Below are 13,872 nucleotides of genomic sequence, written 5' to 3'. Positions count from 1 at the left end.
GGGGATAGGAGAAAAACATCCGGGGCTGAAGCCCCGGAAGCCCAGGGCTAACGACGCCACTGACACACACACGCACGCACGCACGCACGCACGCACGCACGCACGCACGCACGCACGCACGCACGCACGCACGCACGCACGCACGCACGCACGCTAAAGGAACTGTGCACTTCTTCCACCACTGATTACTTACCAGCTATGCAGAACTGATTTACATTTACATTTAGTCATTTAGCTGACACTTTTATCCAAAGCGACTTACAAGTTCTGTACGACAAGTCATCAGGAAGGGCTGAGTAACAATGTTCATCAAAGTGTTGAGTGCTACACTTGATTCTTTCCATGAATCACGTGGTAACATTAACAGTGATGAAAGTGAAGAGCCTGTCTTTCTTGATGTTAACAACAGTGTACTTGAGGGAGTTGATTCCATCTTTGCCCATGGTGTGTCTTGTATTATACATTAGATCATGTCTCCTGTGATTAAGTTCATTCTTCCTGTCCCGCTGATGCTTGATCATCCGGCATTTGCCAATGATCTCATTAGGCCTGGAAATATGCATTCCTCTGTAGGTGAGGCGTAGCTGGATAGCATCGTCTTCCCCTCCCCAACCCCAGAACTGAAAAGCCATTGATTTTCAAGAACTGCTCTTTGGACAGTGATGTGGCTCCACCAAAGAGAGTCTCATAGTCTAACCTGAAGCCAAACTTGTCAACAGCCACGGCCAGGTGACGAGGTTGCTTAAAACACCTGTAGGTGTTACGGTCATCCATAGGAATCAGATCCACGTCGCTGAAGACAAAGCAGTCATAGTTGTACTCTTTCAATGCTTCGACATAACCGGCGTTCATCAGCCTGCCTTTGTTGAATGTCCCTTCTCCGTGCTGGTTGATTATGTAGACCCCGTAGTTGAGTTGCTGGCGCTGGAGGAAGGGGTGAAGGTAGTGGAGCCAGTGCAGCAGGTGCTCGGAGCGGTTGCGGAACGGGATGATGACCGCCACCTTCTGCGAGGCGATGCAGTCTGGGGGTTTGAAGAGCGCCCCCTCCTGGAGAGCTGGGTTCTCCGTGCGGATCGTGTCGAGAGTCGGCAGCGATAAGTTGAACTCCACGGTGAACGGACCCAGCAGATGAGGAGATGTGTCTGGGCAGGGGGGCAAGTTTGTCACCAGCTTTGTTTCGTCCGAATTCTTTACCGTTGATGCGGAAACATTCCTGGTTTGACTCCATGTCCATTTTAATCCATCTGGTGATCTCGTTTTACAGCAGTTAACATAGCTGAGGTAAAGCCAATCGTGCATTAACGAAAATACAGCTAAAAGTAAAATACATGGAAAGAATATCTTTAACAGTTTCCACATCTTTAGTAATTCCAAGTATTTGTTCCTATGTGAATTATTTGGGTCAAGATTGTGAAGTAGAGTCAGAACACTACAATAGAGCTCCCGAAGTGGTGTTCATTCTCCCCACGATGATGAACATCTGAACCCTGTGTAACTGAATAGTGTAATTCCAGTTAAGCTGCAGTGTGATGTCATAGTAGAACCAGTTAGAACAGGCTAGAGCGTTCTGGAACATTGTGAGGTCATAGCGGTGATGTCATAGTAGTCCCGCCCAAGGGTATAAATAGAGAGCCGCTACGAGGCTCGGCCCTTCTCAGTGAGATGGCGAGATGAAGCTTCATGAAGCATTGAGGCTTTCCATCCAATAGTACCACACATGTGTTGAAGCTTCATGGTGTATTTGCTCTACTGTGCCATCAAGTGGACAATAAATGTAGAACAGGCAGAGTGATTATAATGATACCCATGGCTTTGGTGTGTGAAGCTTTGATGTGATGATGTGATGATGATGCCAAATAAACAAATAATAGTGGGTCTCATTCCCGAAAATTTTTCAAAGATATATTCTGGAAGACTTAATAGACTGTTTTTCTGACAGAATGATGGCAGGGACAGAGGAGAAAGTGCTTGTGTTATTACAACATTCTATTGTTTAATAGACTGTTTTTCTGACAGAATGATGGCAGGGACAGAGGAGAAAGTGCTTGTGTTACTACAACATTCTATTGTTTAATAGACTGTTTTTCTGACAGAATGATGGCAGGGACAGAGGAGAAAGTGCTTGTGTTATTACAACATTCTATTGTTTAATAGACTGTGTTTTTCTGACAGAATGACAGCAGGGACAGAGGAGAAGTGCTTGTGTTACTTCATTCATTTTTATTCAGAAAAAGCAACTTTTCCACAGTGCTGGGGCTCAGGCGGTTTCTTTTTTTTGACAGGATTTCCCCAGCTTTTGAAAAGACCCTCTCACAGGGCACAGATGATGCTGGCATACATAAGTACTTTACAGCAAGTTTGTACAAGTTAGGATACACGTTTCTTTGTCTCTCCCAGTAATCCAGGGGGTTCTCCATCCGATCAGTGTTGGGTTCGGATAGGAACTTATGGACCTCCACTGTTGCGTCCGCAGTGACACTCGGGCCCTGGGTCCTGGCCTCCTTGACTGCGGTGTCTAAACGACTCCACATATTTTTACCTAGGATAGACAAACAGGCTGTAAGTGATTGAATACAATAACACAAGTACAATGTGTCTGTCCATTACATACCTTGAGTCAGAGGCTGCGGAGCTTCCGATGATGATGAGGAGGCGGAAGAAGAAGCAGCGCTGCTTCGAATGCATTTAGTGCATTCGACTATGAGCTTCTGCTCCGCAGTTGCTGCCTTATTAGGGCTAAAGAATCCAATTTTCTTGAATCTGGTATCCAGCAGTGTCGCCAGGGTATAGATAGTCGCCGTTTGTACGCCTTGAAGCATGTCCCTCAGTCGTCTCCTCATATTCTGAGCCATGGCCGTGCTCTCTGGAGTTAGGACAGTTTGCATTTCGTCCTCCACTAAGCCGTGTAGCATCGACAGCAGGGGAATGACCTTTGAGCCGGACACTCTCTTCTCCTCAGACAGCTCAACGGTGGCATAGTCAAATGGAGCCGGCACTCTGAGGGATTCTGCTATGATGTCATATTGTTCCTGTGAGAGTGGGGCGATGTCGGTGCGTAGGCCGGCCAGAGCTGCTCCTCCAGGTTCCCTGAGGTCATAGAGCCGCTGGAGCCTGTGGTAGGTGCTGTTCCAGAGCTGCTCCTCCAGGTTCCCTGAGGTCATAGAGCCGCTGGAGCCTGTGGTAGGTGCTGTTCCAGAGCTGCTCCTACAGGTTCCCTGAGGTCATAGAGCCGCTGGCTGGAGCCTGTGGTAGGTGCTGTTCCAGAGCTGCTCCTCCAGGTTCCCTGAGGTCATAGAGCCGCTGGAGCCTGTGGTAGGTGCTGTTCCAGAGCTGCTCCTCCAGGTTCCCTGAGGTCATAGAGCCGCTGGAGCCTGTGGTAGGTGCTGTTCCAGAGCTGCTCCTCCAGGTTCCCTGAGGTCATAGAGCCGCTGGAGCCTGTGGTAGGTGCTGTTCCAGAGCTGCTCCTCCAGGTTCCCTGAGGTCATAGAGCCGCTGGAGCCTGTGGTAGGTGCTGTTCCAGAGCTGCTCCTCCAGGTTCCCTGAGGTCATAGAGCCGCTGGAGCCTGTGGTAGGTACTGTTCCAGAGCTGCTCCTCCAGGTTCCCTGAGGTCATAGAGCCGCTGGAGCCTGTGGTAGGTGCTGTTCCAGAGCTGCTCCTCCAGGTTCCCTGAGGTCATAGAGCCGCTGGAGCCTGTGGTAGGTGCTGTTCCAGAGCTGCTCCTCCAGGTTCCCTGAGGTCATAGAGCCGCTGGAGCCTGTGGTAGGTGCTGTTCCAGAGCTGCTCCTCCAGGTTCCCTGAGGTCATAGAGCCGCTGGAGCCTGTGGTAGGTGCTGTTCCAGCGGGTCTCCACCTCTTGGATCAGCTTCAGTGTCGGCCGGCCCATTTGTTTCTGCACCTGCGTCAGTCTCTCCTATAAAATTAGCCAACAATAATTGATTAATTCAAGTGTCACTGCAGCAGCAACTTAAAAAAAACAGCATAATTTAGAATATTGCAATGAAATAAAGCTCACCTTTGCAGTGGTGCTGCTCTTAAAATAGCCCACTATCTTCCTTCCTTTGTCCCGGATCTCGGCCAGCACAGGGTTCTGGTCAAGAGACTTTTTAATGATTAAATTTAAAGAATGCGCCACACATTTTCCGTGATGCAAATTAAGCTCCGTCACACAGGCAGCCATATTTGCTGCACCATCAGTCACAATGCAATGCACACTCTCAGTAATGCCCCACTCCGACATCATTTCTGCTTTCACTCTAGCCATATTGACAGCAGCATGTGCCTCAGGGAAATGCAGAACCCCCAAAACAACCGAATGCAAAGTGGTGCGTGCATCTATGAAACGCCCCGTCACCGCTAGATATGCACCCGTGTTGATGGAGGTCCACATATCTGATGTTAAGGTAACCGCAGTTGCCTCAGATACCATGGCTTTAGCTTTCTCCTTGGACTCCTTGTAACGGTCGTCCACCATAGCTTTCAAAGCCTAAAGGAAAGAAGAGAACAGTCTTGGAATGGCAAAGTGAAATGGGGTAGAATGCTACAGTATATGTGCTCACATACATACGCACCTGTCTTGTGGGGAGAACATAGGTAGGATTCAAAGCTCCAACCAGCTTTCTGAACCCTTTGTCCTCCACAACACTAAAGGGGCTGGGAAGCCTCAATGACCATATTGACCAAGGCCTCATCCACATCCTTCTTCTCTCCTGATGACAAAAACAAAAGCAGTATTAAATTACAGATGTCATTAATTACTCACATTTAAAATATAAATGACTGTCGTCTAATACAAACGTACTAGCAGGGTGTATGCTGTCTTATCATTGCATTCTAAAATGGTTCACCTGAGCTTGGCCCACCTTGGTTGGTGTCCTTGTGCTCATGCACGGCTCTATAATGCCTCAGCATAGATGAGGTGTTGTTGTTGTATCCAAAGTCCTTGGAACACAACTTACACTTCACCTTTTAAAATACAAAAACATTGAAGAAATAAATTAGAACAAGGCATACACTGTGTTATAATAATAATAATAATAATAATAATAATAATACAACGTTATATTAGCAGTGCACCTGTCATACAGAAACTGCAGCTCAAAGTGCTTCACAACAGAAAAAAGACAGGCATAAAATGAGCTGTGCCGACAGTTTCACATTAGGGTCTAACATCCCAAAAGGCCACCTTGTTTATGGTTTGGTTCGGTTTAAAAAATAGACAATAATAAAAAGAGTAAGATAGAATAGACACTGACAGCGTAAAATAGTGCAATACTATGTGCATACAGCATACCTTATTAGGAGAGATCAGCTCGAAATGGTCCCATGCAGGGGACATGAATCGCCTCTTTGTTGCTGGCTCCATCACAAAAAAGAAGTAAGTCAGCAAAGAAAGAAGCAAAATCGTCTGCGAAAAAAGAAGTTTGCAAAAAAAGCAGTTAGCAAAAAAATAGCAAAACAAGCAGCAAACAAACTCGTAATGATGTCCTATGTGCACACAAGTGTGAAGGGATAGGCAAATGACATTACGTTTCCTTTCCATCTTATACACTTGACTTCACATTTCGCGCGAATCGCGAAGCCATTTCCGGAATCAGTGATGCGGAGTGAGGCTTCGGGGGCGGTACACCCCCGAGTGAGGCTTCGGACGTCATCAGTACGTCACCTGATACGCGCCTCGATACAGGCTCCACATAAAAAAAGCTGGATTGCTCGACACAAGCTCCGAAGCCTCGCTTCAAACGTCACATCACTACTTCTCACTCCTCCACGAACAGCAGACAAGACACATCGTCACCAGAGCTCTTAACTTTCCTCTCATATTGCATGCAGTCAACAAGGTACGTTTGGGGCCGTAATGCGCTTGTAGTTAAGTTCAGTGGGTTAACAACCAACCTTGCAAAGACCGATAATATGTATGTATGTTGTTATGGTTTGATCAGTGATTTATTGTATTTCATGTATGTTTTCACAGTTTTACGGTTAGGAATAAAGATGTTCTCTTCGAACGGAAATAAAGCCAATCAGTAAATATCAAAGACGGGTTGCGTCATCATTGCAAGAGAGGCCGTTACAGTAAAACTTGATGCACCACGATGGCTCGGCAAGTCTAGAACATTATCGCTGCCACAATCTTCCGGAACATTCTAAAACATCGAACATCCACAACCTTCCGGAACATTCTAGAACATTGAACATCCACAACCTTCCGGAACATTCTAGAACATCGAACATCCGGGCATTACATCAAGATGTCTGATAGTGGCAGCCAGTCCGAGATGCTGGTGGAGGAGGAGCCTGAAAGGCGCAGAGCACGCACGCAGACGGCCGCAGCGCGAGAACTGAAGGATGCGCAACGGACAAAGATTGCACGGAAGTTCGCTAGGTGCTATAATGGATGGCAGGCGGCGAGGCAGGATGCTGAGGAAGCACGGAGCGCCACGGGCACACTCGACGTAATGCAACACGTCACTACAATTGGCATCGCCAACAATAAGCTGGGGGCGGCCTTTGAGGAGTGGAAGGTCATTGAAGTGCCGGCAGAGAACGCACGGCAAACCACCGACCGCTGCAGACAGCGGAACTCGCAAGGAGACTGTTCGAGGCAACAGCGCCCATACAGGGCCGGCTGGAAGAAGCAGACGGGCTGGAAGAAGCAGACGGGCTGGAAGAAGCAGACGGGCTGGAAGAAGCAGACGGGCTCGAGAGCGCGTCGGTAGCCTCAGGCAAGACAGGCATCAGCTCTCGCCACAGTAACTCCGCCGCATCCTGCGCTAAAGCCTCAGGCAAGACAGGCATCAACTCTCGCCACAGTAACTCCGCCGCCGCTGACGTGGGGTCTATACAAGCCATCGTAGACGGCCTGCGAGCGCAAGAGGAGCACAGTGAAGCAATGCGGCGGTAGCCGAAGATGCACAGGCAAGGGCAGAAGTGGCGGCCGACAACGCGGAAAGAAAGGCCAAACGAAGGGCCGAAACCGCGGAAAGAAGGGTGCAGCAGGCCGCCGAAACCGCGGGAAGAAAGGTGCAGCAGGCCGCTGAAACCGCGGAAAGACAAGGAAGGCTAGAGGCTAAACGCAGAGAAGGAACACTAGTGGAAGCCCTGCAGAAGCTACGTGCAGCTCAAGCAGCCAGCCAAGGTGACTACCCAGCTGTATACGGACGGGAGTGGCCCGACGTTGCGTTTCATAGGCGTTAGGGTGAAAGAGGAAGGCCAGTCTCGAGCACCGCCGCAGGCAGCCCCAAGACAGCCACCGCAGGCAGCCCCAAGACCGCCACCGTAGGCAGCCCCAAGACAGCCACCTCAACAGCTAGCTGCAACACCAGCAGGGCCAGAAGGGGACCAGGCGCCAGCGCAGGCAGACTCATGCACAAGCCAGCTACCGCCACAGCCAGCGGTAGCACAAGGAAGGCACGACGACCGAGCCGAAGACAGCACAGCAGATCTCGTCAAAGGGCTCACCGAAGCCATCAATGCCAGTTGTATGCCTATACCTGTACCCGCAGGGTTCAATGGCGACCCACTAACCTACCACGCCTGGAAGGCATCCTTTCTGACGCTGGTGGACAGGAAGAGCATATCCCCCGCAGAGAAGTTATACCATCTACGCGAGTACGTGAGGGGAACTGCCAGGACGGCCATAGAGAGCTACTGCGTGCAAGACACAGAGGACGCCTATAATGCAGCATGGCAACTCTTAGTGGAGAGATATGGAAATCTGCTTGCCAATTCATTCAGAGCGAAGCTTGATGCTTGGCCCAAGATAAGCGCCAACGGTAGTGTTGAACTTCAAGAACTCGCCGACTTTTTGCGCAGCTGTGAGGCTGCCATGCCTCAGATCAAAGAGCTGGAAATCCTTAATGATTGCCGCGAGAACCAGAAAATACTCTCTAAACTCCCAGACGGGGTGACGGCAAGATGGAATAGGAAAGTCGTAGACATAGGCGACTCAGCGCACACGTTCCCGAGCTTCAGCCAGTTTGTCAAGTTCCTCACACGTGAAGCCAAAATCGCTTGCAACCCAGTAACATCGCTTCATGCCCTGAACCCATCTTCTGTCTCTGGCGGTACAGCATCCGCAGAATGCTTCTAAACCTCAGCATCCAACCTACTGCCTTCTTGAGCCGGTTCCAATTGGAGTAATATTCCAGGAACTGCTGAACCAGGTCGAACTGTTCTTCAGCTGCAGTAGCGCAGACCACGGCATTCTTTACCTTTGGATCCTCCGTGGTTAGGTCCTCCTGGGTTTCGGGGTTCCGAGGCCATTCCTCTTCTCTTCTGAGATCAGGCTCAGTGCCGCCTGGACCTTGGTATGAAGCTCCCCAAACTCCCCGAACAGACTGTTGAATTCTGCCAATCCTTGCTGTACACCTTCCAAATTACCGTCGTCGTCCGCGTCCATCAATTGATTCATCTCCCCATGTGATCAGTTAGCTTGTCTAACTTAGCCTTCCTTTCCTTAACGGCATCACAGGCATCTTCCTCCCTTTGTGTCTTTTCACCCTTCTTAAGTCTCGACATTTTGTGGTTATCCTTCCTTCCTTCCTTCCTTCCTTCCTTCCTTCCTTCCTTCCTTCCTTCCTTCCTTCCTTCCTTCCTTCCTTCCTTCCTTCCTTCCTTCCTTCCTTCCTTCCTTCCTTCCTTCCTTCCTTCCTTCCTTCCTTCCTTCCTTCCTTCGTGTTCTTATGTTCTCGTGTTCTTGTATTCTCATGTTCTTATGGTTATCCTTCCTTCGTGTTGTTCCCTTTTCCTCTTGGAACAAAGTTTTCTTACTTTATCTTACTTACTTACTTTACCTCTCCAAGCCCTCCCAGAGACCAGTCGCATTTTTATCTCCTCTCCTAGACCTCTCCAAGGCCTTTCCTACCCTCCCCCTGCTGCCGTCTTCGTCTCCGTTTGCCGGCCCTAACTGCCTCTCTGATGGTGTGGATTCTAACTGCCTCTCTGACGGGGTGGATTCTACTTTCAACTGCCTCTCTGACGGTGTGGATTCTACTTTCTTCAACATACTTGGCTCCCTACTCAAACTACAATGGATCAACTAGTAAGCTGGTCATTTGCAGCAATTGATCGAATCTTCTCTTCAAGAAAGCAAAGTGCAGCTGATCCCCTGTGTCCAGTCGGGACATTCCAAGCGGGGTTTGCGATTGACAGTTGGAATAAATGGCGCTCAATATGCCTGTATTCTATTGAAATTGAGGATGTTGAGGATTTGTACATCCTCACAATCCTAATGATCGGCTTGGGAGCGATCGCTATCTGGATCTGGATTTGTACAAGAATATTCGGGAAAAGAGACGAACAAAAGGATGATAACCGTGTGGACCGCTGTCTGACAGCTGTGGCCAGACTGGAAGTCTCCCACATGGAACTTGCAAAAAGACTCGCAGTCCATTCATCGGACGAACAATTGAGAGGTCAAGTCTTGTTGGGGGTCACGCAGGACATTAAAAACGCGACAAATAAATTTTGATTTAAATTGATGCTCTCAGGAAACATTGTACCCTGTTGCAAGCCCCCCCCCCCTCCGCCACACACTCAAGTCTACGGAAGAAACGAAGAATGCTCGAGGTCACTGCTAGGCCACGCTGGAGAATAAGTCAAGATAAGAACTGGGATGCGGCGTCCCTACCCAACACCGGGCCAGGAACAGAGTGAAGCTGTCTGGAATAGATAAGATGGATGGCAGGCCCCCACCCCCCCCCCACCCCGATCCCCACCAAAACTCCCTTCCCGTGTGTACACCTGGCGATGTGCACGCGCTGGAGGGGAGGGACCCAAGGCTGTCTCCTCACCCACTCCAAAGCCAAAATTTCCGTCCCTTATGACGGCAACTGTAGTCTAAGCCCTCCTCTCTGGTACTAACTAATGGCAACTGTAATTAGTCTAGGCCGGAACCTCTCTCCGTCCTCCCTCCCTCCCCTCAACCCCTCCCCTCGGGGTGCTTAGGAGACACACGGACTCACGGCTAGAAGAATATGTATCAACAAATGTGCATGTTTGTATTAATTAAGGGTTGTGCCATTATTACTATGCAAATGTAATAATTGTGAAAGATGTCCTGTAATGAGTTGTATGTGTTGTCTTCAAGCATCCTTGACATCCAAGGACAACGATGTAAATAAGTCATTGCGCCTTTTTCGTTCCTATCCTTGACAAAAGCAAATATGTGAGTAATAATCTGTATATGTTTTGTTGTCTAAAATAAATACCATACCATACCATACCATACCACACCTTTTGCAAAACAATACACACAGTGATTTGCAAAACACTAAACACACTTGCATTACATTAGACACAGAATGACAAAATTACCACACATATGAGCCAATTGGTTAAACACATGATTGCTTAATTGTAGACACACCAATCGGGTTTAAGCATTATAAAAATGCAGCAGGTGAGTTCACCTGTCTTCAACCAAAATGGAGGTACACAGAGAATGTGCAAATATACAATACAGTAAATTCACCAAACACTACACAAGACCAATGCTATAGACTGATGCAAATATAATTATTTTCTCTCCATATAACTGTCACGGTTGTGTTTTGAACCCAATGTGCAGGCAACGAGACACGGCAGGCAGAACTGAGCAAAACATACCATACCATAGATGCAAAAATTGAATAAAATATACAGTAAATAAATACAGTAAAAATATACTGAAGTCTACAGTAGGTGTAATAATGCACAGTGCTGTTTAAAAAGTAAGAGTCCAGGAAGATGGTAATTGTCACTCTGTGCTCAGTGATGCAGTGAGGCACAGTGATGCATTGTATAGTCTGATGGCTGTCGGAATGAAGGACTTCCTGTGCCGTTCAGTGCTGCATTTAGGTAGTGTGAGCCTATAACATGCTCCTCCTGTCAGCCAAGTCTGTGTATAGTGGGTGGGAGGGGTTTTCCCTGATGGCCTGGACAGACCAGGCTGCAAAAACAAATGAGTGGGGGGGCATAAAATGTTCTCGGGGGGGCACAATGGTTTTTCAACACAGGTTCCCTTTTATACGTTTCAGCTGGAACAGCGGCGCTGTGGCTTGCTTGGCGCTGCCCACGGTGCTGAACTAAACAGCAGAGAGGCAATTGAAAAATCTAATTTCTCTCTCTCTATCTTTTTTTTTTAACAAATTTTTTTTATTATTATTTACATGAAACAAGACAAAACATTAATCACAATCACAATACACAGAACTTCACAGGAAAATAACAAAAACAATAATAATACAGAAATAACTATTTATAAATTATAAAGACAAAAAGAAAAGAAAACAGAGTTCAACCTTTTTAAATTTTAAATTCAAGGGGTACTATCCAATAAATGGCCTTTCCCAGTATCCAGCCCTGATTCCCGGCCGTGTGGCCCTATATTAATAAAACGTACATCTCTAATTCACAACAAAGCCCACTCTTCCAATTCACCTCACAGCATTCACCCTCACCGAGCTGAGTTATCACAAAATGTGCATATCAGTGATGTCAGAGATCTCCCAGCTGCATAACAATGTGGCAGATGCCACCGGGTCACACAGTGGTTGGAGCCCCGCCTCAAAACGGCCTAAGGTCCTGAGGTAGAAAAACGCCACTTTTGAGAACACGACTTGAAAACAGAGCAATGAACCTTCATGAAAAACAAAAACCTACAGAGGTTTTCCATAGACTCACAGGAACCGTGTAAAAGTGACCAAATAGTGAAGAAATAGCTAAATAGCTGCCCCCCAATAAAATCCCCAGTTAAATTCAAGAGGACAACACAAAAGACAAGACAGACAAGACATTTCCTCCTCCCCCTCCCACGAGACCGCCGGACTCCCCCGAACAAGCACCCCAACCCCCCGATCAGCCGCACACGGCGGTCCTGACCTTCTCAGCTGCTGCGAACCACAGGTCAATCCCAGCCTGCCCCACCCCAATCACCCGCGCCGTGGATATCTCAAGATAAATCACATCCAACAGTGTTAGGGACCAGTTAATCACTGTGAGCTTCTCAGGCTCCTTCCATCTCAATGCTATTAGCTTCTTCGCTGCTGTGACGCCCGCTAGGACAACCCTTTTTAGTTGTACGGACGCGGGTAGTGTCGTTATATCGTTCAGGAGTAGCGTAACAGCTGTGAATGGGGTAGTTAAGCCACACAGATCTGAAAGTTTGTCCGTTATTGACCTCCAGAAGCGGGCCACTGGTGGGCAATCCCAATACATATGCATATAAGTGCCAGTGGCCTTTTGAGAGCACAAAGTGCACCGAGAGTCGGTTATCAGTCCCATAGCAAATAGCTTCCTAGGTGTAAGATAGGTCCTATGAATATAATTAAAATTAATTTGCTGGTGATTGGGGTTGCGGGAAGACAATGCCACATTTGCCCAAACATCATCCCAGTCAAACTCGGGGTCCAACTCCGGGATATCCACACGCCAGATTGTATCCAATGATACATTTTTATACGTGGATTGAATTAAGAGCGTATAAAAGTCTGAGACAAACCCTCTGGAGGTCGTCCTGTCCACTATGAGCCTGAGGAAGGGGTGTGGTTGCAAAGCTTGAGCCCACGGCACGCCATGCGCCCTCAGTGCTGACCTTAGTTGAAGGTAAAGAAAGAAGGACTCGCCGGGAAGATCATAAAATTCTTTTAAGTCCTGAAACGCACGAAGGCCGTTCTTATCATAAATATCCTCCAGAGTATGAACTCCCCTCCTTTGCCATTGAGGAATACTAACCGGCTTGTGCCCAACAAGTAGTTGCTGGTTATTAAAAATTGGAGAGTCCAGGTGCCATTGGCATTTAACCCCACATGACTTCTGTACATTACGCCATGTTTGGATCACGTGAGTTATGATCGGTCCATATCTCAGTCGGCATTTTGAAATAGGGACAGTGGAGTACACTACATCCTGCAATCTTAGCAGTGAGACCGCCGCCGCTTCTAAGGAGCGCCAAGATACAGCATCTACAGGGTCTAGCCAGCACATCAGAGGTCTCAGTGAAAAGGACCAGAAATAAAGCTTAAAATCAGGGATTGCGAGGCCCCCATCTTGTTTCCTACGTTGAGTAGTAGCTCTTTTGATTCTCGGGCGTTTGTTATTCCAGATAAACTTAGATACCATCGATTGTACCTTGCGCCAGTGGTCTATTGGAGGGGGCAGGGGGAGCATTGAGCTAACAAAATGTATCCTAGGCAGGACGTTCATTTTGATTATGGAAGCCCGGGCTTGTAAGGAGTTAGGAAGGGACGACCATCTGTCTAGATCCTGGCGTATTTTATCATAAGTACCCGTGAAGTTGTACTTAGTAGTTTGACTCAGCATGGGGAATATCTCAATGCCTAAGTATTTAAAATGTTCCACTATGGGGATATCAGCTGGTAGTCGCACCGCCTTGGCCAGCTCATTAAGAGGTAGGCAGGCTGATTTGTTCCAGTTAAAGCCTGACAATTTACCAAAGTCGTCGATTATTCCCAGTAATTTTGTGGCCGACCGGGAGGGGTCATCCATAAAAATCAGTAGGTCATCCGCATAGAGAGCAATTTTGTGTGGTGTATTATTGACCATTATGGGGACGATGTCCTCCGATTGCCTAATAAATTGGGCCAATGGTTCGAGGGAAAGCGCGAATAGTCCTGGGCTCAGAGGACAACCCTGTCTAGAAGATCTGGAGACTGGAAAAAGTGTGGAACAGTTTTTGCCTGTCAGTATCATTGCCGACGGCGAGGCATACAGGACTTTAATCATATGAATAAAATTCTTTCCAAGACCCATAACCTCAAGTACCTTCCACAGGTATGACCATTCTAGTCTGTCAAACGCCTTCATGGCATCCAAAGACAGAACTGTGGATGGAGCTGTATTGTCTTTACTGTTATCGACTACATGCAACAGCC

The 13,872-nt window shown here is 47.9% G+C and overlaps 1 protein-coding gene across 1 annotated transcript; it reads right to left on the bottom strand.

Moving 5' to 3' along the window:
* Positions 1-347: 347 nt before the first annotated feature.
* On the bottom strand, positions 348-3,161 carry LOC311223516 (beta-1,4-galactosyltransferase 2-like; the record flags this gene model as incomplete). The annotated part of the gene is given in 3 exon segments (XM_084308298.1): positions 348-621; positions 623-1,244; positions 2,612-3,161. Coding segments are annotated over 3 exon segments (1,446 nt in total).
* Positions 3,162-13,872: the final 10,711 nt, after the last annotated feature.

Source organism: Notolepis coatsorum, assembly GCF_963971535.1.
Source record: "Notolepis coatsorum genome assembly, chromosome: 2".
NCBI lineage: Eukaryota > Metazoa > Chordata > Actinopteri > Aulopiformes > Paralepididae > Notolepis > Notolepis coatsorum.
This window is presented reverse-complemented; position numbering and strand designations above follow the sequence as displayed.